Here is a 27,637-nt window from a genome sequence, read left to right on the forward strand (position 1 = left end):
GAGCCGCTAAAGTAGGAGTCCATCTCAGGCTCACCTTCCTCCAGAGCTGCGCTGGGACGTCTAAGGACTAAGCTGGGTGGGATGTACTTGGATGGGGCCTCTTTCCCCTCCTTTGAGACTCCAGGAAGCATATCAGCTATCAGGAAATTTAAAGCCTTTACCCCTTAAGCCAGACTTTTATTTGTTGTATTTATACTGTTTATTTTCCTTAGTTCTCCTCAGCAGGTAGCAAACTCATTTTGGAAGTTCTACCCTGCTTTTTTACCTGTAATTTTAAGTCATGGCATAAAAGGCAGGAAGCGATACACTCTGGGAGGTCAGTCTGGGGGTGACAGTAGTGATCAAAGTAAAATAATCCCATGGAAAAGGTGATTGCAGGGGCTACTTGTAAAGGGGTGTCCCCCCTTCCTTTCTGGAGGACTAAATTGTTTGAAAATGCTCATTTTCCTGGATAGAAAGGTAACACACGGTCACTTAAACCACAACAGGAATCCATTTATCTAGCAATTTCTTCTTATTTTACAAGATAATGATACTGAGAGAGAGAAGGTTTTGATGAGGGCAAGGATAAGGTAATTTTGGAACCTGGCAGAAGGATCTTAGTTGGAATGCTATAGAGGGACCCCTACGAGGTCTGTGAAAGGGAAACGTAGGAAGGAATTCTTCATGCTGCTGTTGACATTGATTCAGCAAGTTGGCATTAAATCCCCAAAGTAAAGTAGCTACAACAAATCAGTATCACTGACCTATCCGTGGTCTGTCCAGCACCCTCATGTCCTCTGTTAGGAGAATTGCCTCTCTGGTTACAAGCAGTAGACATGGGACCCAAGCCTGGTAAATCTGTGTCTTCCCTCAGATTTTTCTGACTAGAGCTGATAGCGAATCCAGAGTTGAGTTGCAAGTTTAGACTGGGCATCAGCCCAGCCATTTGGAAGAAGAAAGCCTTTCTGAAGTGGGAGTCAATATCAGTGGTGTCCCCAAGGAGCAGAAGTCGTAGTGCAGGCAGAAGGTGTAGGAGCAACAGTGCCATGTTTAAACCCAGCTGCCCGTGGGGCTGTCTGTCTGGTGATCTGGTTTCAGTAACCAATAAATTGTCCCTTTTTCACTTAAACTATTTGAGTTAGATTTTTGTCTCTTTGGCCTAAAAACATCTTAACTGGTAAAACTACTCTGTGGTGAGCACAGTTCATAATTTACCTTTTAGGAGTACAACGAACCTACACAAGAGTGACCAATGTTGAAGAGAATTAAGAGTAAGCAACATCCAAGCATTTAGCAGGATTGAACACTTCACCCAAGGTCANTGTCTGGTTTAACCAGACAGGTGGGGCTGTCTGTCTGGTGGGGCTGTCTGTCTGGTGATCTGGTTTCAGTAACCAATAAATTGTCCCTTTTTCACTTAAACTATTTGAGTTAGATTTTTGTCTCTTTGGCCTAAAAACATCTTAACTGGTAAAACTACTCTGTGGTGAGCACAGTTCATAATTTACCTTTTAGGAGTACAACGAACCTACACAAGAGTGACCAATGTTGAAGAGAATTAAGAGTAAGCAACATCCAAGCATTTAGCAGGATTGAACACTTCACCCAAGGTCACTGAGTTTCTGGTAGTTTCAGAGTTTCAACTCAAGCCTGTATTTCTCCAAAGCATTCTGTACCCCAGCCCCCAAATGTATACTTCTCTGTCCACAGTGGAAAAATTTTGCTGGGGAATGGCCACAAAATTAGGCATTCCCTGGTTTCCCTTTCACCCAGAGTTATGCACTTAGCAGTAGACTCTGAAAGAAAGTGATGGGTCATTTATGGCTGTGGTTTTTAAGAGGCAGATATGCCTTATCTGCTCTCACACCCATTGCCCTGGGATGAAGAAGACACTGGGAATCTAGGACCCCCTGTGAAGACAGCCTCATTTTTGAATGGGAGAAAAATGCCCTTCACCAGGCACACTGGCCTTGGGTTATGAAAACAAAGAAACAAGCTTCCTACTGTCTCAACCTATGGAGAATATGGGGTTTATGTTTTGCAGTGGCAATCCTTACCTTAACTAACACGCCATGCTACCTTCCTTCCAAGAAATAACTTTCTTTCTATACTGGTTCCTGATAATACAAAACAGCCCCCTTCATGGTGCGTGATGTTAAATTCATGGAAAATAACAAGTGAAAACAGAAAACTGAACCTGTCACTTTCCTCTCCTTTAGAGTAATGCCAGAAACCAACAGACTCCTGAAATGTTCCATGTGTCCCCATGATTTAGGGAAGTGAAATATTTGGGCTGAAAAATCAATTGAAAGAATGAAGACCATCTGATCAGGCATGCTAGAAATTTAGCTGTTTGGTTCCTGGTTGATTACTTTTTATTTGATAGGAATAATGTATTCTGAAATAAATTACACACCATATTTCCAAGATAGGATTTCAATATATTTTAAACACATTTTGGGAAGTGATTCAATATGCCTGAATCATCACAGGCAAGATGCTAATCTTGTAATCATGATTTTAGATTGGAATAAAATGGAGAGGCACCAGGAAAAGAAAATAGGATAGAAGACGTGTCCTCACATACAGAACTATGATTATCTGATGGTGCCAAGTTTTGAGGGAAAAAAAGCTCATTAAATATATGAAATCTCCAACTTTGTGGCTTTGAAGGATGGCTTTGGATGGATTTGGTATTCAAAATATATTAAAAAATGAAGCCCATAGATTTTACCATTTTAATCAAATTTTCTTGGAAGACTGAATTGGGCTTGGGTCTTGGTTGCATCACCAACTGTGATGTCAACAACTAATTTTATGTAAAAGGTCCTCATTGGTGCCAGGTGATGGACTCTAAGCTCACAACACAGGAGCCATGTTGGACCCATGAAAAGTGAAAGCACAGCACATGGCACTGCCCCTGTGCTCAGCGTTCGAGGCTCTTCTCCCGCTCCTGTTCTCTTTTCCATCTCAACTCCTCCATGGCTTAAAATTCCATCTAAATGCTAATGAATTCCAAATTTATATCTTCAGTTCTGAGATCTCCCCTCGACTCAGGATGACTCTGTAACACATCCACTCTTGAGCTCCTCCTCTTATTCTCCTTTTACCTCCATCTGCCCTGTCTCAGTTGGGTTGCACCCAAAGCCTTGGTGTCTCCCTTGACCCCCTCTCTCTTTCCTCTCCCCCTCCTTTAAAAAACAACACTTTTATCGAGATATAATTTACCTCCCACAAAATTCACATTTTTAAAGTGTACACAATGGTTTTTAGCACAGTCACAGAGCTGTGCAACCATCACTATTGTTTAATTCCAAAAATTTTTCATTATTTCAAAAAGAACCGCCAGACTACTACCTATCCCACTTCACGCCACCTCCTTGCAACTACTAAAAAAGTTTCTGTCCCTGTGGATTTGCTAATTCTGGACATTTCATATAAATGGAATCATCCAGTACATGACCTTCTGTGACTGGCTTTCACATAATGTAAGCTTTTCAAGTTTTATCCATGTCGTAACATATATTAGTACTTCATTTCTTTTTGTTTCTGAGGAATATTTCATTGATTAATATGCCACATTTTGTCTATCCATTCATTAGTTCATGGACATTTGGGTTATTTCTACTTTCTGGCTATTTTAAATAATGCTCTATTAACATTCATATGTAAGTGTGTGAACATAAGTTTCCAATTTTCCTGGGTATAAGTCTAGGAGTAGAATTGGTGGATCATAAGGTGATCTATGACTAACACTTGAAGACCTGCCAAAATGTTTTCCAAAGTGGCTGCACCATTTAAAATTCCCACTAATAATGTATGGAAGGCTCCAATTTCTCCACGTCCTTCTCAACACTTGTTATTGTCTATCTTTTGATTTTAGCCATCCTAATGCGTGGGAAGTGGTAACTCACAGTGGTTTTGTTTTGCATTTCCCTAATGACTAATGATGTGAAGCATCTTGTCATGTGTTTATTGGCCATTTGAATTTTTTTTTTTTTTGAGGAAATTTCCATTCAAGTCCTTTGCCCATTTTTAAATGAGACCATTTGTGTTTTTATTATTGAGCATACAGATTTTTCAGTATTTTAGATGCAAGTCACTTATTAGATGCGTGATTGGCAAAATTTTCTCCCATTCTGTAGGTGGTCTAATCACATTCTTCATGGGGTCTCCTGAAGCACAAGTTTTTAATTTTGGTGACATCCAACTCATTTTATTTTTGCCTTTTGTCTCTTGTGTTTTTGATATCATATCTAAGAAGTCATTCCCTAGTCCAAGGTCATGAACTTACTCCTATGTTTTCTCCTAAAAGTTTTGAAATTGCAGCCCTTTTTACACTTAGGTCTATGGCCTATTTTGAGTTAACTTTTGTATATGGTGTGAAGTTAGAGATTAAACTCCTAGACTGACATGTAGACAGGTCTGCTTTCTTGTGAGGCCTTTCTCCTTGGCTTGCAGATGCCCTTCTTCTTGTGATGTCTTCACATGGTTCCTCTTCATCCAAATGTACTGATTTCCTCTTCCAATTATATTGGATTGGGGCCCACCAATATGGCCTCATTTAACCTCAATTGCTTCCTTATAGTCCCTTTCTCCAGATATAGTCACATTGTAAGATACTAGTGGTTAGTTCTTCAACATGTGGATTTTGAGGGGACATGATTGAGCCCAAAGCATCTGTAAATCATTTATTATGTGTGTGGTCAGTGAACTGGTTTATGTATCTATACTGAGCAGTGATACCAAACGACCTGAGGCTCTGGCATTTCTTTGATTCAGACTGCTCTAAACTCCCATCCTCTGGCCCCATGAGGGTCAAAAAAGAAAGATGGATGAAATCATGAAAACTTTTCGTATTCATTGGAAAAGCATACAAAATGGAAATAGCATAGGAAAAAGCAAATCAGTGAAATTTCTCTTCTTTTCTTTTCTTTTTGGTAGATTACGACTTCTACAAGGGCCGTAAGTGTTTAAATTCTAAGCCATACAGACAACATTTCAAAAAAGGGCCCCCTGCCCTATGTTTATCACAGAATAAGATGGCCACTAGGGGTGAGGGGCTGCTGCCTCCCCCATGTCCCCATTCCGTCCTCTGCTCAGCCTCTCCATCCTACAACATACATTCTCCCAGGAGAATCAGGACAGCATGCAAACAGGGGCTACAATGCCATAAGGTCTCCTCATCCCAACAAAACACCAGGGATAGAAAATTCTCTAAGAGTCTATCCTTCTATTGCCCACATATCTTCTCTTTCCAAAACAAACCCACTAATGTAACTACCATTAGAGTATCTGCTAATGCAGAGGCCTCTAAAGCTGCAAAGAGGGGGAAAGAAAACACGAAAAGAACACATCCTCTATCTGAAACTGTTGGACAATACATCGAAACCTAAAAGGGTAAAGACCTTAATAGTGTTGTCGGCGGACATGGAAAATATTTTGTTATCCTCAGCAGTTGCATGGATGTAGATCACTGGAGATGTGTGGCTTTTCAGCATACCTGTTGGTTTTCTAGAATGAAAAAAAGAACAGATGAGCACCAAGCAGTTCTAAGTGCTGTTTCTATATAAAAATGCAAGACTAAACTTGGCCCGGATCTGGCAGTTCTATTCAGCCTGGAGGAGGGCTATGTCTCCGTCTGAAATCACAAAAGTATGTATCTTGTGTGATAAAAGGACTGAAGCAAATAATACCCAGTTATAGCAACACAACTCAGTGCGAGATGAAGCCCTGGGCTTTGTTTCTTCAACTGCTGACAATGTCACTATAAAAGGAATGAACGAGGAAGAGCGCAGGGTGGGGCTGGAATAGATTCTGTGGCAGCTTGTTGCTTTATGCAGGCCAGAGTTAACAGTGTTCAGGTCTAGGGGGAATGTCTTTTTTAAATAAGTGTATTTTAAAGAGCTCTGCGGGATCACAATGCCCTCAGGGCCACAGGGCTGGGTGTAGTGAGAGGGTGGGGAGGTGGGGAGAAGGGAGGCAGGGCTGAAACTGAAGGGGAGGGCACAATATCACTTTATAACCAAGTCACTGGAAGGTAAGTGAACTGTTCCACATCAGCAGACAAATGGGAGTCTAGGGTAATAGAAGTGGCTAGAAAATAATTTTTCTTTCTTTCTGATTAAGCATCTGACATTGTGCTGAGCGCTATACATGGATGACCTCGTTTGTAATCTTTATTACTACTGGAGGGGTAGTAAAGATTCACTATTATCGAGGAGGAAACGGGCAGAAGCCCTTGCGCAGGGTCATTCAGCTACAAAGTAACAGGGAGAGAATCGGATCCCTCATGCCCATCTGCTCATAGAGCCACCTTGGCCACTGCCTGCTATTGCTGGGGGACATGGGTCACCTTTCATATCCTCCATTGATGCCTGATACACAGGCTCAGAGAGGAAACTTGGTGTGCCCCAAGTGACTTGTTCTTGTCCCCACATCCCCACTTTCAATGCACAAGAAGACTACTCCCCATTTCCCACTCTCCTTCCACCATCAACACTTACCAATGGAAATGACATAAGGTTTTAGAGTCATCCAAAATGCATTTGAACCCCAAGTCTGGCATTATTTCCAAAAAGTCAAACTCCTCTGAGCTTCAGTTTCTTCATTGGTAAATGGGGCTAGAGAGTTGCTGGGGCGCTTGGGTGGCTCAGTCAGTGAAGCTTCCAACTGTTGGTCTTGGCTCAGGGCATGATGTCACAGTTCATAAGTTCGAGCCCTGTATCAGGCTCTCTGCTGTCAGTACTGAGCCTGTTTCAGATAGCTCTGTCCCCCTCACCCCCTGTTCCTCCCCAGCTTGCACTCTCTCTCTGCCTGTCTCAAAATATATAAACTTTAAAAAATGGGGTCAATGAGTTGCTTATTAATCCCACAGACTTTTCCAGGCTGTGTGTTTGCAAGATCAATTTTGGAGAGGGGTTCTTAAATTATCCTAAAGGGGAATTGGTGATCCCCTGTCCTGCTCTCAGGTACTTTACTAGATCAATGGCACTCTTGGTTGGAGAGAGAAAGAAAACTCACCCAGGCAGATAAGGATTCCAGACTCGAATGATTCGATCCATTCCACCTGTAAGCAGCAAGTTCTTCCTCTTACAGAATGAAAATGCCTTGACTCCTTTGTAGATGCGAAAAATGGTTTGATCACATTCTGCTCGCCTTTGGGGCAAACCAGGGAACGCTCGGTGTCTTCTTGCCTCGACATCTTTTCTAACATCCCTTATCTCTTTCATCTTTTGCTTGACAGTTGTTGTTCTCATAGTACAGCCTAAAAATATTCACAGAAAAACAAAACACAGCCTCTTAATACGATCAATTTTCTGACAAGTTGCTGATTTTTAAAGTCCTGCTTTTGCTTTCAGTGAGGACTACTTTTGTCTTCCTCTTTCACCCCCTGGTGTTGCTCCATGGATCCTCTGAAGAATGAAAATGATTTCTGTAAGAACATCAAGACTCATTTCCCCTCCTTCTCTAGAGAAAGGCAAAAAGGGTCACCTGGAGGAAGAAGGAAGCATGAAAACGGCCAGCTCATTCTGAGGATCCTAGCTTTTAATAAATCTTTCCTGAGCACCAGGCACAAAATCCATGATTTTGTTTGAACCTCACAGAAACTCAGTGAGGCACGCACCTTTACCTCCATGGTACAGAGAAGAAAACTTACACCTTTGGGGGGTTAAGAAACTTGTCGTTAAGAAAGCGATGAAACTAACATCTCATCCTAAATCAGAGTTCATTGAGTCAATCTCTCAGTTTCATCCACCAACCAGCCAACTTTGTCCTACAATTATTTTGAATGTTTTCAGTCACATGACTTTTTGGCTTATGAATCTACTTCCTGAACAGTAAAATCAAAATAGTAGCATCCTACAGAAGCAATCAGAGGCCTTCCTGTGGTGTCAGGCATCAGTTTCACTGGAAGATCATAAAGGACCTCCCTATCTAGCTCACCCTGACCTCCGGCCTCAGCTGTGTCCGAGGTAGCTGAGGGGCCTTGGATGACTAAGGTGGAAGAATGTCTCATCTTCAGCCTCCCCCTTACCTCATACCCAAGTAAGAATTCTCTTTCTTGGTTTGTGACTTCAGCAATTACTTGAGGGATAATTGGTTTTGTCTGGATGTTGTGTGTGTTATTACAAGTTACCAGTTCAACTGTTTCCCAGGAATGAGGAGGAGAATTTGCTACTCCAGTAAATTTGACCAAAGCTGCTGCATGCTTCACCTCAGAGGGTGGTGCTACTTCAACCCAGCAGTTGCTCCCAAAGCAGGATTCTGATGCAGATCAGCTGAGTTTCAGGAGAAGTGGGAAATCTCTAGCCTCATTGGAAACTTCCAGAATTTTAAATGTTGGTGCCCAGTTTCAAAATATGTTTTAAATCTGTCTGTGGCTGCTTAGCCCACTGCTGTCTCTGGAGATCTCTGGTTTAGGAACATGTTGCTCTGAGGAAGATAGGAAGGTATCTGGGAAGGGGAAGGGGGCCATCAGCTTTCCACTTCTTCTGAGCCTTTTTTCCTCAGAGTCACCTGGCTGCTCTTCAGTCCATGAAATTCCATTTCCAAATAACTGGGGTATGTGATTTCCACCTTATTTGGGGCTCAGTCTGAGGGCTGGGACCATGTATTGATGGTGAGTTGAGGTAACAACCTTGCTGTCCACGGTTTCTCCCAACACTGGCAAAGGACTGGCTTGGGTAGGGTAGCTAAGCACTCTGGTCCTGTCCTTCTCTTCCTCCTTTGGTATGCAGCAGCGAGGTAAACAGTCTTGAACTCAGGGCTCTTTCATCTGCTAGACAGAGGAGAGGGGAGGGTGAGCGCTGAGTGCAGATAATTACTTAAGATGGGAGAGAGAGCCTACGAATCTGGATGAGCACTTGAAGTATCAAAGCAATGCAGCAAACCCTCCTCAAATACCAGTTTGACACTTTCACCCTTCTTGTTATGAGCAAAGATCTGAAACTTCGAAGCAGGTGTGTCACTTTATTTATTTATTTATTTTAAGTCGAGGGAAAGCAGCCAGTTCATTTGCATGATCTCTAGCACTTCTATTCCAACAGAGCCAGACAAAGATACATGTTTAAATGGTTGTCATGGAAACCAGAGAGCATAGCTCTCCCCCAAGGTCTGAAGGAAGGATGATGAAAAGTTTAAAGCAATCACCATGGAAACCTACAGCAGATTCAAGGCAGGTTCAGATCCGCAGCACACTAACTAGCAAATAAATCTTCAGGTACTGGAATCCTACAGGAAGCCGGATTCTATAGCTTCTAGCACCAGAGCTGACCCAGAAGCCAGGTCTATAGTTACGGGCTCCCAGCATCCCATGGGGTAAGCAGCAAGGTGGGTGTGTTCCCTCAAAGCTCAGACTTTGACTCTTCCTCTTTCGAGGTGGATCTTGGAACCTTTCCTGCCCATCCTTCCTTTTATCTTATTCCTCTCTTCCATCAGTTTCCTCAGTGTGGTAGAAACCCACAGAGCTGTTGTGACAAGTGGAGCCCTGCCCAGGTCTGCAGGAGGGAAAACATTCAAGGTCCAGCCTTGGCTTCTCTATAGTCTGACCAAGATGTATCTCCCTTTCACGTTCATTAATAACCAGAATGAAGTCAGGGATTTCTTTCTTCCATCACCTTAAGTAAACAAATGCACTTGAAAGCACCTCCTATACTAGAGCCTTCTCTGTCACCCCCATTTAGGGGCGGGGACCTGGTGCTGTAGCACCTTGTGGCGAAGTGTGTGTGTGTGTGTGTGTGTGTGTGTGTGTCTGTGTGTCTGTGTGTCTGTGTANAACCCCCATTTAGGGGCGGGGACCTGGTGCTGTAGCACCTTGTGGAGAAGTGTGTGTGTGTGTGTGTGTGTGTGTGTGTCTGTGTGTCTGTGTGTCTGTGTATACCCATGGATACATGATGTGAGTGTAGGACACTGTGAGGACATGTTGGGGGAACAGTGGATGGGGAGATGGAAGTAGAAAAACATTTGAACCTGTCACCACAGAATTCTACTTTTCCTGGAGGGCAGTGCTTAGGAGTGCTATGCAGGAAGAAAAGGTATGTGGTTTGAATTCTGACCACAAGTAAGTTCATTCAATAACTATTTGTTGAGCACCTATTATGTACCAGGCACTATTTCTAGCACTTGGAACATAACAGTGAACAACACAGACAGAAACCTCTACCTCTGTGGGGCTTACCTTCTGATGGGGAAAGGCAGACCATAAACAACAAGAAATAAATTATATAGTCTAAAGGAAGGTGATTAGATTTATGGATTTAAAAAAGGTAAGAACAAAGTAAGGAAGACTGGAAATGCCAGGAGCAGGAGCTGGGCTGTTCCAGGATATGTCTAATAAAGTGGGCAAGGAGGACCTCACCAAGTGGTGACTCATCTGAGCAAAGACTTCAAGGAGCTGAGGGAATGAGTGGTGTAGACATTTGCACAGAGAACTTTCCAGGCAGAGGGAGGATCTGGTGAAAAGATCTTAAATATATCCCAGGATATTTGTATGACTGGGATGGAGTGGGTGAGGGAGAGAAGTGGGAAACCAGGCCAGAGAGGTAAAGGCTGGGTTGACACATAGGCCTGGGGGACTTCGGCTTTGACTGTGAAGGAGATGGGGGGTCTGGTGGAGGATTTGGATGAAACTGACATCTAGTTTTCCAGGATCTCTCTGGCTGCTATGTGGAAAAGAGACCATAGGGGTGGGATGGAAGCAGGGAAAGTTGCAAGGCTCAAGGCTTTTTATGGTAAAATCCAGGGGAGAGAGGAGAGTGACTCACTGGATGGTAGGAGTGGGGTTGGGGCCAAAGTGGTCATATCCTGGGTGCAGTATGAAGATAAAGCCACTGGGCTGGATGTGGGTGGAAGAGAGGGTCAAGGGTGACTACTACATTTTGATTGGAGCAACTGGAAGGATGGACTTAGAACCAAGTGAGCCGGGGAAGATGGTGTGAGGGAGGAGATGTGGATCTGGGTTTGGATTTAATTTTTATGTCTATGAGACATCCTAAGGGAAAGGTCCTGTAGAGAAAGACCCATAGCAATTGGAAATGCCAGACTGAAGTTTGAGGGACAGAGCAGCTGGGCTAGAGACATAAATTTGGGATCCGAAAGCAATGGTGCTGGAGGGAATCACTGAGGGCCTGATGGAGATGGAAGAGAGGAAGAGCAAGGATGGAATTCTGGGCTCCAGCAGCAGGTCATGGAGACATGCAAGAACATGTGAGGGAGGTAGGGAAGGGCAGAAGGGAGGCTGGGGGCCTGGAGCCCAGTGAGGGAAGGGTAGGAAGCAAATCGGAGCCATCTGTTTTTTTGGGTGCTGAGAGGCCAGTAGGATAAACATCTACCCTGCGTTTAGCAGCACTAGGGGCCCTGGTGGCCCTGACAGGAGAGAGTTTGGAGGTGTGGCAGGGACAAAGGCCAGCTTACTGTGGGTTTTAGACTGACTGGGACGTGAGGCATGGGAGAGAGCTCTTCCCAGGAGTCTCCGTGCAAAGGCTCCTTAAGTCCCAGTTTCTCCTCTTAGTACCGTGCCAGAGAAAAAACATGATGGTAACCAGAGTGAGGAGGGCACCGACTCTTTCTGTCATAGACTTGTCTAGATCTCTGGAGACGCTTGGAAATTCAAGGTGTAAGGAGCTTTAGGGGCCCCTGCTTTCTGGAGCATGAGAAAGAAGAAGGGATGGACAGGAAACTCATGGCAAAATTAGGGATCTGGGAATATGAGCTGGATGAATCCTTAGAACTCATATCCAGCACTTTTACTGAACTAGAAAGGAAACTGAGGCCTGAGGTCACAACTCTGTGACTTACAGAGCCAGGGTTAGAACTCAGAGATCCTCATTCTGGATTTATTGCTTCTATTCTGCACAAACACTCAATTTTGAGCTGCTTCAGTTTCTGAAGGCTGAATTTTAGTTTCTTAGTATTCATACCCATTCTAGTTCCAGAAAACCACAATTTCCCAGTTCTAAGAATGTCTAATGAAAATTCCCAAGAAACTTCTTAACCGTTGCACATCTCTTTCTAATGCTTTGCTGATTTAAATGTCAGTGAATCAGAAATGTATAAAGGAAGATTTCCTTGAAAGACAACGTGAGCTTGAAGGCTGTGAATCAGAGGTAGAAGGGGCCTCGGGGAAGCAAGGTGGTGCTTCATAGAAGGCTGAGATCTCAGGCATGACTCATTACTGATTTTCCATGATGTTCCATGGCAACTGGATCAAGATTCTAAAGGAAAGGAGGAAATGGGATTTCAGCCTTTCGAAAGCTAAGCAATGCTCAGGCAGAGCTAGGCTAAAAGGCATCATGAAAGAAATGGCTGTCGTCATTATGTGGGTGGGTGGTTGACTTCTGAGTTGTTTCAAAAGGTGTTAAATATTTTATTCATTACAAATGCACTGCTCTATGAGTTCCAACCAGGACCTTAACATCGAGGGGTGGGGCTGCAGGGAGAGAAAGAGAAGGTAAGAGCCAGTTAGAAAGGCCCAGAGAAAAAGGCGAAGCTAATTCCCCAAGTGAAATACCTGGAAAAGTTCTTAGCCAGGAAGAGATCCCAAGTCATGACTATCCTCTTGGTGATGAGCACACAACGCCTGCCTCCCAGCCTTCCCCTTCTCTCTGCAGGTGAGCCTGGCTGGGCAGCAGACATGAGCATCTGTGATGGGCTCTTCATGGATTCCTTTCTCAGGTTGCTGCTGCTGCTGCTGCTGCTGCTGCGCCCAGGTATGCAAGAAGCCCACCCAGACAGTGCAAAGATAGTAGAAGGCGGCTACAACATTCTTACTACCCTAGGGTGAATGATAACACTTCTTTTCTCTGCAGTCAGAGATTTATTCTGCTCCAGGGTCAGAATCTTCCCTTTGAAATCAGGCTGTCCTAAAAAAAAAGTCCCAGGACCAGAGGTTGGACTTTCCCAGTCCAACCCTAGGGGGTGGCAAGTGGACTCCTGGCATTGGGGTCATAAAAACTGGGCTTGAGTCCCAATTCCGCTTCATTTAGCTAAGTGACACAATGGGCAAATTTTAGCCCACTGGTAAAATGGGGTGCACACAATTCATACCTCATCTGGCTACCATGAATATCAAATAATAAATATAATGTATGTGAATTTAAACTTGGCTGCATATNGATAGACTTTCCCAGTCCAACCCTAGGGGGTGGCAAGTGGACTCCTGGCATTGGGGTCATAAAAACTGGGCTTGAGTCCCAATTCCGCTTCATTTAGCTAAGTGACACAATGGGCAAATTTTAGCCCACTGGTAAAATGGGGTGCACACAATTCATACCTCATCTGGCTACCATGAATATCAAATAATAAATATAATGTATGTGAATTTAAACTTGGCTGCATATAAAGCCACTGTAAAGTGTCCAAAAAATCCAGATGCCTGGGTCATACCTCCTTGAACAGTGGTTTTAAATCTTGGCCACATTAGAATCACTGGGGGAGCTTTGAAAGGTCCCGATGCCCAAGCTTTATCTCAGACCGATGAGGTCAGAATATCTAAGGATAAGACCCAGGAAACCAGCTTCTATAAAGTCCCCAGATGATTCCAAAAGGCAACCAAGACTGAGAACCACTAATGAGTATGAAAGTTCTTTATCAATTAGTAAGTGCCAAATACATGTAAGGAATCATCATCAGTATCAACTTGAACATTAAGTATGGTGATAGTGATGTTGAATTGGATGGGGCTTTCCAACATACTCCCAAGGGCTTCACAAAATAAGTATGAAGTTTAATAAAGTAAATGTGAGGAATTGAGACTTGCCTTAAAAGGGCAAGTTAGTAGAACAAATAATAATAAAATTAGAATAATATAAAAAAGATAGAAAAATTTATGTTATTGTGTTTAAAGGATGCTTCTCAGACCTGACAGGTTACACAAGTCACACTCAGTTCTTTTCCAAGTGCAGATTTGGATTCCATTTTTCTGAGGGGACCTGGGACTCTTCAATATTAGCACACACCCAGGGGAGGCCATTGAGATGAGTCCAAAGATGACAAGCACAGATGACCTAGAATCGAGTCCTCGGTCTTCCATTTCTGAGTTGTGTGACTGAGTGCAGTCACCATTCTTCACTTTTTTGTAATTTGTAAACCTCCTCTCCCCATCCCTACTTCTGGAAAGCATGCCTCCTCCTACATCATGTAGTTGAATGGGCCCGGTCAGCTTCTTATTGTCCTTGCCTTTTCCAGGTCAATTGGCTTGTAATTGTCCCCAGAACAATGAGAACCTTCCCAGGGGTGGTCCAATGAGAACCTTCTCAGGGATGGCTGTACTGGGGACCCAGAGTGGCAGCCAGTCTTTGTTGGTGGCAAAGCAGCATGAGAGGTGGGCTCATCACCATCTAGGGGAACTGATATGAAGAGGAGAGAGAGAAAAAGAGTCGGAGAAGCAGCTGAGTCCCTGCTTTCAGGACTTCCCAGCACTGGGTTCCGCTTCTGCCCTTCTCACATTACATGAGCCATCCACAGAATTCTCCTTTTGCTTCCTCATTTGAATTACATTTCTTTCAATACAGGAAAAAAAAAAAAAAAACACTGAACAAGACCCCAGGACAAGTTAATGAATGCTGTGCTTCACTTTACTCATCTATAAGGTGGGACTAGTAGTGGGGCTGAAACCATAAAGTTGTTACAGAGATTAAATAAAATAATACACGGAAGGAGGTTAGTATAGTATCTGATACATAGTGTTCAGGCCCAGAGATTGCATCTACTGCAGACAATGAGCTCAGAGCCAGGGCCTGACCCCTTATAAAGGAATTGGATTCCTGGTTCAAATCTAGACCAGTCCTCTCCCCAGTCCCAGGATGTACGTCCTCCATCTGGTCCAGACAAAATGATTCCTACATGAATTGCACAGACTTACTCTGCCACCGTCCCTACTTCACAGACCCAAGATCAGCCTGGCCAAGCCCATGACCATAGTAGGTGTGCATTTGGGAAGGTAAGAGTAAGGGATGGATTGGGGTCTGGGTTCTCCCTTGGCCCTTCTCCGAATTCACTTAGTCAAAGTCAAGCTTCCAGAAAAATGCAAAGGTCTTCAGCTTCTGGTTCTCCCTGTTGCCATCTCTTAAAACTGTTGTTTTCAGCATGCCTTTTGTATTCATAGAAATTGCCAATCCCACTTCACACAAATGCCCCAAGACCACTGTCTGAAGTTGATATTACTGCATATTCAATATCATGTAGCACATTAGGGGTGCTCATATGGTGTGGTCTGAAGTTGCTGAAAGTGGATTTTGCTCTTATTTCAAATCAGCAAATACTGATCGAGCTCTCAGTATGTGTGATGCTCTGGGAAGCCCATCCTCTGCCTCTCCAGCAGCTTAGAGTGAGGCTTATAAAGCTGAAGGTGAACCGAACACTGGATGATGTCACATTCTGAGCTACAGAGTGTGGGATGCCTGTTGCAATGCAGAAATTGTAAAGGTGGGAGACACCCAAGGATCTGGCACACAGAGAACATTACGAACGTAAGGGGAGTGTAAGCAGTACCTATTACTAGAGCAGTAGGGTCGTGGTTGGAGCTTGAAATGACGGCTTTGATAGAATCGTAGTAGTTCAGCTGGAAATGACAAAAAGAAAAAAGAGAGAGAAAATACTAATTAATATGAAGATCACATGCCAGGTCAAGGAAGAGTGTGTAACAATATCTAAAGTGTTCTTTTGACCCCCATTTCAAGAAGGGGAAAGGAATCAATTGTTCAGGAGATGGGCACAGTTTTTTAAGAAACACACTTTTGGAGTGGGCAGATGTGTGTAGGTGGCCTGGCGGAGTGCAGAGTACGTGGGGATTCTCTCTCCTTGACGCTCGATCAAGGCGAACACCAGAACAACAGTTCCTGGGTATCCTGTCTGACAGACCGTGCTGAAGTTTCTACTACCTATTTTAGATATTTCTGAGAAAATCAGAATGCTGCCTGCATAGCTGCAGGGGTTTCACAGAGAAAACAGCTTATCTTTCACCATAAATCATATTTAAATTGGAAGCTATGCTGAGTGTCATCGTTGGAAGGGTAAAAGACTCTCTTCCCTTGTCTCTGGAAATCAAGAGCTGGCCTCTGAAGCAGATGTGCCAGGATTAGGGAAGTGCGCATTTCAGGCAGGTGCCAGGGCTGGTCATAGGTGCAAGGAATGGGGGTCGGTGGGTTTTGAGGAGTTTCTCTGCTCTTAGGACATTTCCTTCCTGGAGGAAGTCCTTACTAAGAATATAAACATGTAAAATGGATAAACCCATAGTAGTGTTGAAAGAGAGACATTAGCTACAAGGGATGATTGGTTTCTCTTTTAGACCTTGCAGGCACCATACTAGGCTCAGAGGGGCATGCACAGGAGACAGCCCTTGGTTCTGACCCCCATGGAGTACAGAAACTGTACAGTCAAGGACACAGGAAGAGAGGGGAGTACGTCTGAGGGAAGAGAGGGTTTCTGGAACCTGGGACCTGACCCAGCACAACAAGATTCAGTGCCCCCAAGCAACCTAACAGAGCTGAGAACTGTCTCTGTCTTTTCTCTATTGAGACAGCTCACATGGCAGAAGTTTCAGTGGAGTGATCATGGACCCACTCCCTGGGGTGGTGTGGGGGACAAAGGAGAGCAGACCCCGGGGGAATTCTCCTATCATACAGGTTTTCTATGTTAGCTCCCTTTCTATGCTGCCAGTGCCAATGTCCAGCTTTGTTTTCTCCCTACTTCACCCCACCCCCTTCATGTGTGGTCATGGCACAAGCTCTGGATGTTGTTATTGCTTCCTCCTGTTTTCCAAGGCAACAGAGGCTGGTAATCCAGTGGGACAAAATGTCCACACTCTAAGCAAGGCTCCACTTTGCAAAGTGGCAGAAGCCAGGCACAAGAGGCCGTAGTGTATGATTTTATTTACATGGAATGGCCAGAAAAGGCAAATTGACAGAGACAGAAAGTAGATTAGCAGTTGCCCGGCACTGGGGGTAGGAATGGGGATAACCGCACATGGCTAACAGAGATCTTATCGGAGTGATAGAAATGTTCTTGAACTGCATTATGGGGATAATTACACACTTCAGTAAATTTAATGATCATTAACTGTACATTTAAAATGAGTGAATTTATGATATGTAGATACCTCAAAAAAGTTGAAGAAAAAAAGGATCTTGTTCCAATCACCTTCGAGAACCATATCAGTATTATATGTGGCAAATTTACCTTGTTTAGTTGGATTGTTTTCTCTTTGTACTCTTACTTAATTCACTTTCTTTCTTCTCCAGAATTGGTACTTTATTTGTTTCTCTTTGTGTCTGAAATTTTGTTAGTCTTAATCTTTTAGATAAATGCTATTTTCTTGGTCCAATTTTCCTTCCCCTTGAATTTTCCTTTTTTTATTTAGCAAATAAGTTTAGTTATTTTTGTATTATTTCATTTCACCCAATTATATTTCCTGACTTTCTTTTTTGCATAACTCTTCTTTATTAAAAATTTTCCCCACCTCTTTTAAGCCTGATGTGTTTAGGAGAACACAAGAAATGTTTGCACGATTCTATGATCCCCTAAAATTTCACTGAAAAACCCCGCTCTGTCTCTGCTTGGCAGGACAGCGCGTCCAATTGGTATTTGGTTTCTGATCTGCCTTAACATAAAGAACAAAGTCTTGCTTGTTTATACACTTAAGAAATACTGATTTAGCTTCTCAGAGCCAGTAGAAATCTCAGGGAAAAGACTCATGTTCAAAGTCATATTATTGGTCCTAAGACCCTTGGGTCCTTTGAGTTGGCTCTCATTCCTACAAGAGGAATGAAAACACACCATCTTCAGACCCAAAGGACCGCCAGATGGGAATCCCCAAAACAACCATACCAGGAATTCAAATTAATCAATTTCTCTAGCTTCTAGAAACCAGATGTTTATCATTCTTTGTACCATTCTTGGTATTTCATGCAGCATTTTTATTTGTTTTCAGCTAGGTTAATAAAGTTATCTTGGGAACAATGGTCACTCATTAAAGAATATATATTCAGTTGATTGGCTGATACATCTGGGGAGAGAGGTCAGGCTGGCAAATTCTTATTTACTTTTACTCACACATTTCTTTCTTTTCTTTTCCCTTCCTTTGCCCTCCCTCCCTCCCTTCCTACTGCTCTTCCTTCTTTCTTTCTCTCTCCCTCCTCTCCTTTTGCCCTCTCTCCCTTTTTCCTTCCTTTTCTCTCTCCCCTCCTCCCTTTCTTTTTCCCTTCCTCTCTCTCTTCTTCTTTCTCTTTCCTTCTTTCCTTTCTTTCCTTCTTTCTTTCTTTCTTTCTTTCTTTCTTTCTTTCTTTCTTTCTTTCTTTCTTTCTTTCTTTCTTTCTTTCTTTCATTCTTTCTTTCTTTCTTCTTCCTTCCTCTCTCCCTTCCTCCTTTACTCCTTTCTTCCCCCCTCCCTGCTTCCTTCCCTTCCCCCCTCCCTCCTTTCATTCATTTTTAGTTTTACCTGAGTAATCCAGTCTCCGTGTACTCTCCAGTAGATATAGTTCACGTTTGGAGAGGCCATAGCATTTTTAATGCTAATGTTTGGCATGTTCTCAATTTTGGGCAGTTTATTCCAAGTTCTAAGGAAAAAAATATAAAAATCTCAAAGGGATAAGAACGAATGTCCCTCCCACATCCTGCTCATTTCAACCAGGAGCCTTTTCTCAGATTATTCTTCTGGCCAGGAGTTCCATCCCACCCTCTGAGGCCTCACTAAATCCGCTCTGATTATGCTAGACCATCTGATCACTCCCTTTCCTGGACTCCAGGATATGCATGATGTGTACTGCCCTTATTTTCACACTCCGATGTGTATAACCAGAAGGCTTTACAGACCCACAAAGCCCAGTAGAGAACAAGGACTCAACTAGGACTGAACATCCTTGTATGTCCCAGCTGGTGTTTGAGAAGCCTTTTAGGAGAAGAGAGTGGGTTTTTGAACAAAGAAGTGGGCCTTGCTTGTAGGCATCATGCATGAAGTCAAATGGGAAGAACTTGGAGACGGCATCAGCGACCTCACAGGTTATAAACACTCTTTAATTATTGAGTAATTCACATGAATGCTCTGGGGGACAGACTGTCCTTCCACAGTGGACACAGGAACAAAGCACTAGGAACAAAACAAAGGGATGATTCCTAGTGGAGGACCCATGTCTGCCCAACAGCTATTCCCTCACTTCTTCCCTGCCAACAAAAGCAAGGCACTGATCTCTTGATTTCAGAGCTATCATGTGACTCAGTTCTGGCCAGTAAAGTAAAATCAGCGAAGGCCTCTGGGAAAATATTTTGTTTCTTCCGAAAATGTGAAGGGAGCATGAGGCAGTCTCTCTCTCTCTCTCATTTTTCTTTCTCATTTTTCCTCTTCCCCAGCTGGCATTCTTTCTGATTTCTAAACACAGTCAATATGTGAAGTGATGTCTAGAGCTTTGGCAGCCACTGTGAGACCATAAGGCTATAGGCTGAAGGATAAAAAGCCAACATGCTAAAAGATGATGAAGTGACAGAATAGAAGCTGAAGGCTCTTCATGACACGTCTGATAAGCTAAACCAGCACAGCAACCACCTATATCCTGATGTTTTTGTTAATGAAGGAAACATAGATTATCACTAATAATCTATTAGTGATAGGCACTATTATCATTCCCTTTCTAAAGATGAGGAATGTGAGGCACAGGATTAGATAACCTGCCAAAATTTGCAAGTAGAAGAGCCAGATTCAAACCCAAGCAGCCAGGATTGCAGCTTAAAGCATTCTTAGTGGACAGATCAACTGTATGTGATAGTCTACACTTGTTGCTCAGGCGTTTCAACACGTCACAGGATTATGGACTCTTTCTGAGCTGCAAGCAATCCTTTGAGATGACCTTGAAAATACCTGAGTTAGATATAACGTGGAACGATGGTCTGTGTGTTGCTGCAGCCAGTGAGAAAGCCATTTGTCTGTCCCACCAGCAACGATAGAAGTGTACTAGCTTCCTCAAAAGCAGTCTTGATATTGGATATTTTCCATAATAATTGTGTTTCATTTTTGTTGGTTATATCATAATAAAGTTCTTTTACTCTGCGCTTTTGCTTTTATTTTTGCTTTTTATTTTTAATTGATCCCTACTCTGTGCTTCTTAATTGCTGGCATGGTAGTATATTTTTTTTCACTTAAACTGTTCATTCACTTCTGACTACTTTCAAGTATTCATTTTTTAGGTTTCAATCCACTCAAAAGCTATCTCTTGAGATTCTTCTGTAAACAGTGGTCTTATCAGACTGATAAGAGACCTTCTCAACTGGCAATCACTCAGCACTCCCTCTCAGTTTGGTTGTAACTCTTGCTGTCTTGTCTCTCATCATAGAGGGATGAGGGGGAGTCTATGATGAGACTTTCTCTCCAGATGAGTTTCCTTTCAGGTAATGTCACCTCTTGGACTTGCCTTTCCATCCCCCATTGCCTGATGAAACTCTTTACTACTGAGTTTTCTCAGATTTTCCACCCAAGCCCCTTCCTCCCCTACCCACCTAAGCCAAAGAGAATAGGAAGTTATAGATTGAATAGATTTCAATTCCCAAACTTCAGAACTCAAGACCTANCTCCCTCTCAGTTTGGTTGTAACTCTTGCTGTCTTGTCTCTCATCATAGAGGGATGAGGGGGAGTCTATGGGAGGACTCACTTTCTCTCCAGATGAGTTTCCTTTCAGGTAATGTCACTTCTTGGACTTGCCTTTCCATCCCCCATTGCCTGATGAAACTCTTTACTACTGAGTTTTCTCAGATTTTCCACCCAAGCCCCTTCCTCCCCTACCCACCTAAGCCAAAGAGAATAGGAAGTTATAGATTGAATAGATTTCAATTCCCAAACTTCAGAACTCAAGACCTAGAATTTGTCTTGTTTCTACTTTCAGATTATGGCACCTCAGAAACCAGTGCTGACTACCTGACAACCTCCATTTTACCTGTGGAATTGTCCTTTTAAGATTTATTTTATGGACTAAATTGACTTGGCTTCCATAACAATACCCCAATGAATCTGATCTCACTGGTTAAATGGAACATTGTTCCTTAAAAAGCAATTTTCAAGAAACAGTTTAAAATGTCTGATATTGTTACTTTATAAAGCGTCTATTCTCCAACAATAGAGCACATAACAAGTACATCTCCTCAGCCTGCACCTTCCTTTATGGCACTTTGGGAATCCTTCAACTTGCTCTTGCTGTCAATTAATCTCTTGCTTAAATTTCTCTTGAATAAAAATTTTCCTGACCTTCTTCCATTAACCTCTCCTTCATAATACCAATCACCATCTCTGTTACTTTCCTCTGGATACATTTAATTTCTTGGAAGGACTATTCATGACAGAAATGGGGCAGAAGAGAAAGACTGGCTAAGCTTACAGACTTGGTGAGATTAAGGAGATGGTGATTGTGCTCAGTACTTGAAGGTAATTCATTTGAAGCATGCATTCATATTTCAAGATATAAGACTCTGGGAGAAAACCTTTAAATCCTGCTAGGAAACATGGATTCAGTCTCTTGTGCTGAATTAACTGATGGGGACAAAGTCTCTACAATAAGGAATAAGGACTTGATTGCAAGTTATATTTCATTCTGGTGATAGTTTCTGTATTATCCATCAATATTTTTTTAAAATTCAGACAAGGTTCATAATCTTCTGTTCACTCTCCACCAGGCATAAAGTAGATAAATTTCCTGGGATACTTAGGACAAAAGCTGTCCTTCTTTGAAGGCATCTACAGGAGACAATTAAAGTCTTTCTTGTATTAGTTTTTCGTCTATTCTGAAATTGGTTTCATTAGATCTGAAGAACTGTTTGTTCTCCACTCTGATGGCTTGATGAATTTGGGTATGTTTATATCAGCCACCAATGGTTCACCTTGAACTTTATCTTTCAGTTGTCAAAAAAAAAAAAAAAAAGTCTCACACTATCTAAGCACCACTGTGAATCTTCAAGGAAGCATAGATTCGAGGAGGCTGTCAGTGCAACTAGAACCTCAAGTCCCCCCCGCCTCGACCCAAGACTCCTTAAGAAGAAGTGTGGGACTCTCCACGGTGGCTCATGAGAACCCCTTCCCACATTTCAGAAGAGCAGAGCATCTGGACATCCCAGCTCAATGGCTGTGGAAGGCCAATATCACCTAGGACTCTGGTTCCCAGCAGATAACACTGAGAAATTATTTCACTGTGTGTGTGTTGGGGGAGAGTGCTTGTCCATTATAAGGCGAAGCTCCAACAGATTTATTCTTTTTCACCCACATGCAACTAAAGAATACTGTGACTCGTCCTGCTGTAACTCTAGACAAACAAAAATTCCTAGAATTATTATTACCGATACTATTTATTTTCCATTTCTCTCCCAGAGGTGTCCTTGTATTGTATCTGTTGAGCAATGAGTGAATGCCTCTAGTCAAAGCAAAATGAATAGTACCAGGTGAATCCCACCCTGAGGGGAGGTTTTAGTGAAAGGCTCCAGGACTCTGTTCTCACTGTGCCCCATTCAACAGTCTCCTCTAGGACCTGGATGAAGACAGTATGTGTAGTACCATGAAATGTATTGACCACACACAGCTGAGGGAAAGAGCGAATCTACTGGATGTCAGTGTCAGCATTTAAAATCATTTTTAACCAAGCGGATTAAGGATGAAAAATAAATCAATAAAATGAAGGTTAGCAAGAAGGAAAGCTCTGGGCTTAGGTTCAAAGCATCAATTTATAAGAAAAGGATGAGGAATAAATACATGGCTGAGTGTGGGAGGTAATACCCCGGCACATAAAGCCTAGGACCATATGGTGCCTTGTGGTGTCCAGTCCAGGTGCTCCAGACACAGTCTAGAAGAGAGGTTTCATGGCAAGATGTCTTGAAATGATGTCATATGAAGGACAGCTGAGAAAACTAGAAATGTTTATCTGAGAGAAAAGAATAGTCATCTGCAAAAAGTTGAAAAGCTGCATGTTTTTGAAATTCTGTTTTGTTTTTCTTTTCCTTTAAAAATATTTTTATTTTTACCTTGCTTAAAGAGTCAAATAGTTCTGCAAATTTGAGAAACTGGACTCCTGTCCCCATTTCCATCCCCAAGGGTCTCCACATTCCTTCCTTTTAGCTGATGATTTTGGTGTCTATTCCATGTCTTAAATAACATGCCTACCTTGCTTCTTTGGATTTCTCAGGCTGGATTATTACCTCTTGACTCTCTACTTTCATTTGCTTGGACTTCTGAGTACTTAGCATTTTTTTTTTTTTTTTTTTTATGTTTACTTTTTGAGAGAGAGAGAGAGAGACAGAGACAGAGTACAAGCAGAGGAGGGACAGTGGGAGAGGGAGACACATATTCTGAAACAGGCTCCAGGCTCTGAACAGCCAGCACAGAGCCCGACGCGGGGCTCGAACCCACGAACCGCGAGATCATGACCTAAGCGGAAGTCGGACGCTTAACCGACTAAGCCACCCAGGCGCCCCAGTACTTAGCATTCTTTACCCAATATCTCAATCGCCTCTCAAGACATTCAGCATTCATTTCATTGGCTTTATCTTCCGCGTCACTCTGGCTGCCCAAAGTCTGGTCCACAGCTATCATCTTGGACCCTCTTTTTACTGTCATGGGGGGTGGGGGGAAGTTGGCATTTGATCCTCTTCTCTTCTTCATTGTATCTCCTGTTTGCTGTATCCTGGTTCTTCCTCTTTTCAGTTTTCTCCCTCATTTTATAGAGAAAATCTTTCACCATTTTTCTGAGAAGCATACGTATATGGGAAATATATTCGGAAACTCTGCATCTTTGAAAATGACTATGTTCTACTCCTTACATTTCAATAATAGTTTATCTCACCATAGGCTTCAACACTGGAGATCATATTCCATCAGATTTTGTTTTTAAGATTTTATTTTTACGTAATCTCTACACCTAGCGTGGGGCTCGAACTTAGAACCCTGAGATCAAGAGCAGCATGCTCTACTGACTGAGCCAACCAGGCAACCCTCCTTCAGACTTTTGAATGGATTTTCCATTACCTTCTGGCTTCCAGTCCTGCTGAGGTAAAGTCCAAATCAACTGTAAGTACTAATCCTATGCATACAAACTTCCTTCTTCCTCTTCTGGACACTGCTAGAATCTTCTCTTTGCTCTTAATGTTTTGGGAAGTGTTTTCAAACTACTCATTTAATTATTTTCTTCACTTTCTTTTCTCTTTTTTCTGGGCCCAATATTTGGATATCGTACTTCCTGCTTGGTCTTATGGTTTTATTATCTTTTCTCTTTCTCATTTCACATTTTTTGTCTTTTTGTCTTTTGTTTTGGGAGAATATTATCTTCTAACCATTCTACTGAGTTAAAAAATATTTATCACAATTTTAAATTCCAAGAACTTTTTACTCCCTCAATTTTCCTCTACAATGGTTCCTTCTTATTTAATGGATTTCAGCTTGTTTCTCCAAAGATAATAATGATATTTGATTGTTATTTCCTGCCTAAAAGGAGAAAATATGGCATCAGTGACCTAAGGAGCAGTGTGGCCAATTAGGGGACCTGTGGGGAAGCGGGTCCTGCCTTGTGAAATGGTGTTTTGGCTCTCAGCTTTTCCCACAGCTGACCTAAGGATTTCATCCTCGGGGGTTTCCTAATAACTTACCATGTGTTTTTCTGTTTTCCAAATTCCACATTTTGTTTCTACTGTTTCTATTCCTCCTATCCTTTATCCTATGCCTTCAGAGGGGAAAAATCCTTTTCTGTTGTTCAGATGAATTTCGTTTAGATGGGAATAAAAGTCGAGGCATGTGTTCAAATTATCCTGCTTCCTGGAAGTAAGGGGAGTCAGTCTGGAGTCAGGCAGGGTTTACTTTGGAATATTTAGAAATAATCCGTGGGGCGCCTGGGTGGCTCAGTCGGTTAAGCGCCCAACTTCAGCTCATGTCATGATCTTGAGGTTTGTGAGTTCAAGCCCTGTGTTGGACTCTGTGCTGACAGCTCAGAGACTGGAGCCTGCTTCGGATTCTGTGTCTCCCTCTTTATCTGCCTCTCCCCCACTTGCTGTTTCTCTCTCAAAAATAAACATAAAAAAAAAAAGAAATAGTCCACATTTTCAAGACTGCCTTGAGACAGAAACTCCCTTTTCCCAGGAGGGCCAAGCTGATTTGGAATGTCTCCTTCTCAGGGATGTGGCTTAGAGGTTGCTGGTTCCACTGGCTTGGTCACAAATTAGGTAAGATGTTGGGGCACCAGGGTGGCTCAGTCAGTTAAGCGTCCGACTTCGGCTCAGGTCATGATCTCATGGTTCGTGGTTTCGAGCCCCACGTTGGGCTCTGTGCTGACAGCCAGCTCAGAGCCTGGACCCTGTTTCCAATTCTGTGTCTTCCTCTCTCTCTGACCCTCCCCTATTCATGCTGTCTCTCTCTCAGAAATAAATAAAACATTAAAAAAATTACAAATTAGGTAAGATGTCTACTGAGACCACACTCAGAATCCTTCAAATCCGTCACTTAAACCTCTGATTGTGTCACCGTTATTCCAGGCTTGGAGAAAGGTTCCAATGTTCAAATCCAAGCAAATGTGCTATTGTTTTTTGTTTCATTTTCCATACAGCTTACAGTGTACTTTTGTGGAGGGATGGCCGTGGTGAAGAAGTGACATCTCTAGGGAGAGTTTGCTTTTTCTGGTTTTGTTCTCCAAAGATTACAGGTGATGAGACATATGTCTCTAGTTCCCATCAGGTTCTCCTCAGAATTTTCCTGAATATAAATCAATCATTTCAGTTGAATGATACACCTGACAGAGGCTGGTAGGGAAAGCTGAACACTAAGGAACATATTATAGTGTGAACCACTGCTAATTGAACAGCATGTTAAGAAAATAAAGCATGACTGAAATTCTATTTGGTCACTGGGCAAATAAGAGGCCATTTAGCAAGATTCCTCTTATATTTAACTTTATAGCAAAACAGCTGTCATGTGTAGTTGGTGATGAGTACATATGCTCATGAATGATTACCTGAGCACACTCCTTCAGCCATCACTTCAACAAGGAAGAAGTTAATGTCTTATATTTTTAAGCATTTTCTAATGCTTAACTAGCTTTAAACTAAAAATAAAATCCCTGAATTCAAGATCTGATGAAGAGCCAGCAACCATCCATCCATCCACCCACCCATCCATCCATCCACCCATCCATCATCTATCCATCAACCATCCATCCATTTAATGTCTACTAAGGACTCAGAAATAAGAGCTCTATTCCTACCCTCTAAGAGTTCCCAGAGATAGATTAGTAAGAGAGATAGATTGTGGACAGAACATTCTGTCTCAGAACTATAATCCCAATCATTGAAGTATGCATGGACTGCTTTGGGATGCATGGTATGGGGAGGAAAGGCGTCCCTGAGGATAAGAGGCTTAGTGAAGGCTGAGGAAGCCACCTACACAGACTCATGGGACCCTGAGAGAAGAGGATACTTATTAAAAGCCCACCTACTGTAGAACATGGGGTCATTGAGGAGGGTGTGAAAATACCAGGAAGAGATGAATCTGAAAAAATAAGCAAGGCCCCAATCCTGAAGTGTTTTGTGGGTCATATTGAAAAGCTCAGATTTTATCTGAAGGCTAAGGGAAGTCATTGAAGGCTTTTCTGCAGAGTACAGACATCACCACCTCGTCTCCTTTGCTCCCCCATGGTCTGAGTCACCATCATCACTAGAGCGATCATTCAACATAGAAGTCAGAGCGTGTCACCCGCTGCTTAAAACCCAGCAACCGCTCCATCCTGCTATAAGGCCTCGTGTGACTTCTTCAGTTCTGACCTCGTGCCTTGCACTCTCACTGTGCACCTAGTCAAGCCACACCAGCACACGCGCTGTGCCACCTCAGGGTGTTCTGTCTACAAGGAACATTCTTCCTTGCCAATATCCTTGTTGCTCACTCCCTCACCTCCTTTGAGCCAACACCAACCTTCCAATGAGGACTCTCCTGCCTACCCTATTTTAACCCCTACCCATACAAACACACACGCACACACACTGCCCTGTCGATACCCTGTACCCTGCTCTGTTTTTACACTTTCCCACAGCACTTATCACCTTCAAAGATGCCATATAATTTATTATGTTTACTGTTTTTCTTCTCCCACTAGATTCTGATTAAATATCTAGTAGACATCTTTGTTGGGTTCATTGTCATGTCCCAAGCAACAAGAATGGAAGACTGGCACATAGTAGATATTCAATAAATGCTTATTGAATGTGTGGAAGATTGAATTTGCTGTTTTACCAAAGTAATCCACAAAAAAACAACCAACCAACCAGCCAATAAAAATATGGAAAATGATCTGCAGGGATTTGATATTGGAGGCTGGGGAGGAATTTGTTGCTGTGATGGTGATGATAGATGGGATGTAGGAAGTGACTGAGGGGAAAGAAAGGAGGACATAGGTTACTAAAGAGAGAATTGGTCACCAAGGTCACCAATTATTTGGATGTGGAGCTGAGTGGCTGGAATGTCCCTGGGGGGCACCTAGAGGTAGTGGCACCATTCCTGGAGGCAGTGGGAAGAGAGAAGAGACACGAATTTTTGGTGAGCCAAGTTTCAGACATGCTGTCCTTGGGTTCCCTGTGGAGCAGGTGAGGGGATACATGCTAACTCTACATATTATGGCGTACATATGGGTTTTACGGTCTCTCTCCTCTGTGCACAGT

The 27,637-nt window shown here is 42.8% G+C and overlaps 1 protein-coding gene across 1 annotated transcript in view; it reads right to left on the reverse strand.

The window, feature by feature from the left end:
* The window catches only part of LOC144216093 (cilia- and flagella-associated protein 337-like), a 115,554-nt gene that overhangs the window by 35,558 nt on the left and 52,359 nt on the right, over window positions 1–27,637 (reverse strand). Inside the window, exons 10-13 of the mRNA XM_077745372.1 lie at window positions 18,419–18,536; window positions 15,475–15,544; window positions 7,006–7,249; window positions 5,391–5,496 (exon numbers count right to left, since the gene is read on the reverse strand). Of these exons, the coding sequence (XP_077601498.1) occupies window positions 5,391–5,496; window positions 7,006–7,249; window positions 15,475–15,544; window positions 18,419–18,536 (538 nt within the window). The remainder of the gene's footprint in view (window positions 1–5,390; window positions 5,497–7,005; window positions 7,250–15,474; window positions 15,545–18,418; window positions 18,537–27,637) is intronic.

Source organism: Crocuta crocuta, unplaced genomic scaffold (assembly GCF_008692635.1).
Source record: "Crocuta crocuta isolate KB4526 unplaced genomic scaffold, BGI_CrCroc_1.0 scaffold258, whole genome shotgun sequence".
NCBI classification, from domain to species: Eukaryota; Metazoa; Chordata; class Mammalia; order Carnivora; family Hyaenidae; genus Crocuta; species Crocuta crocuta.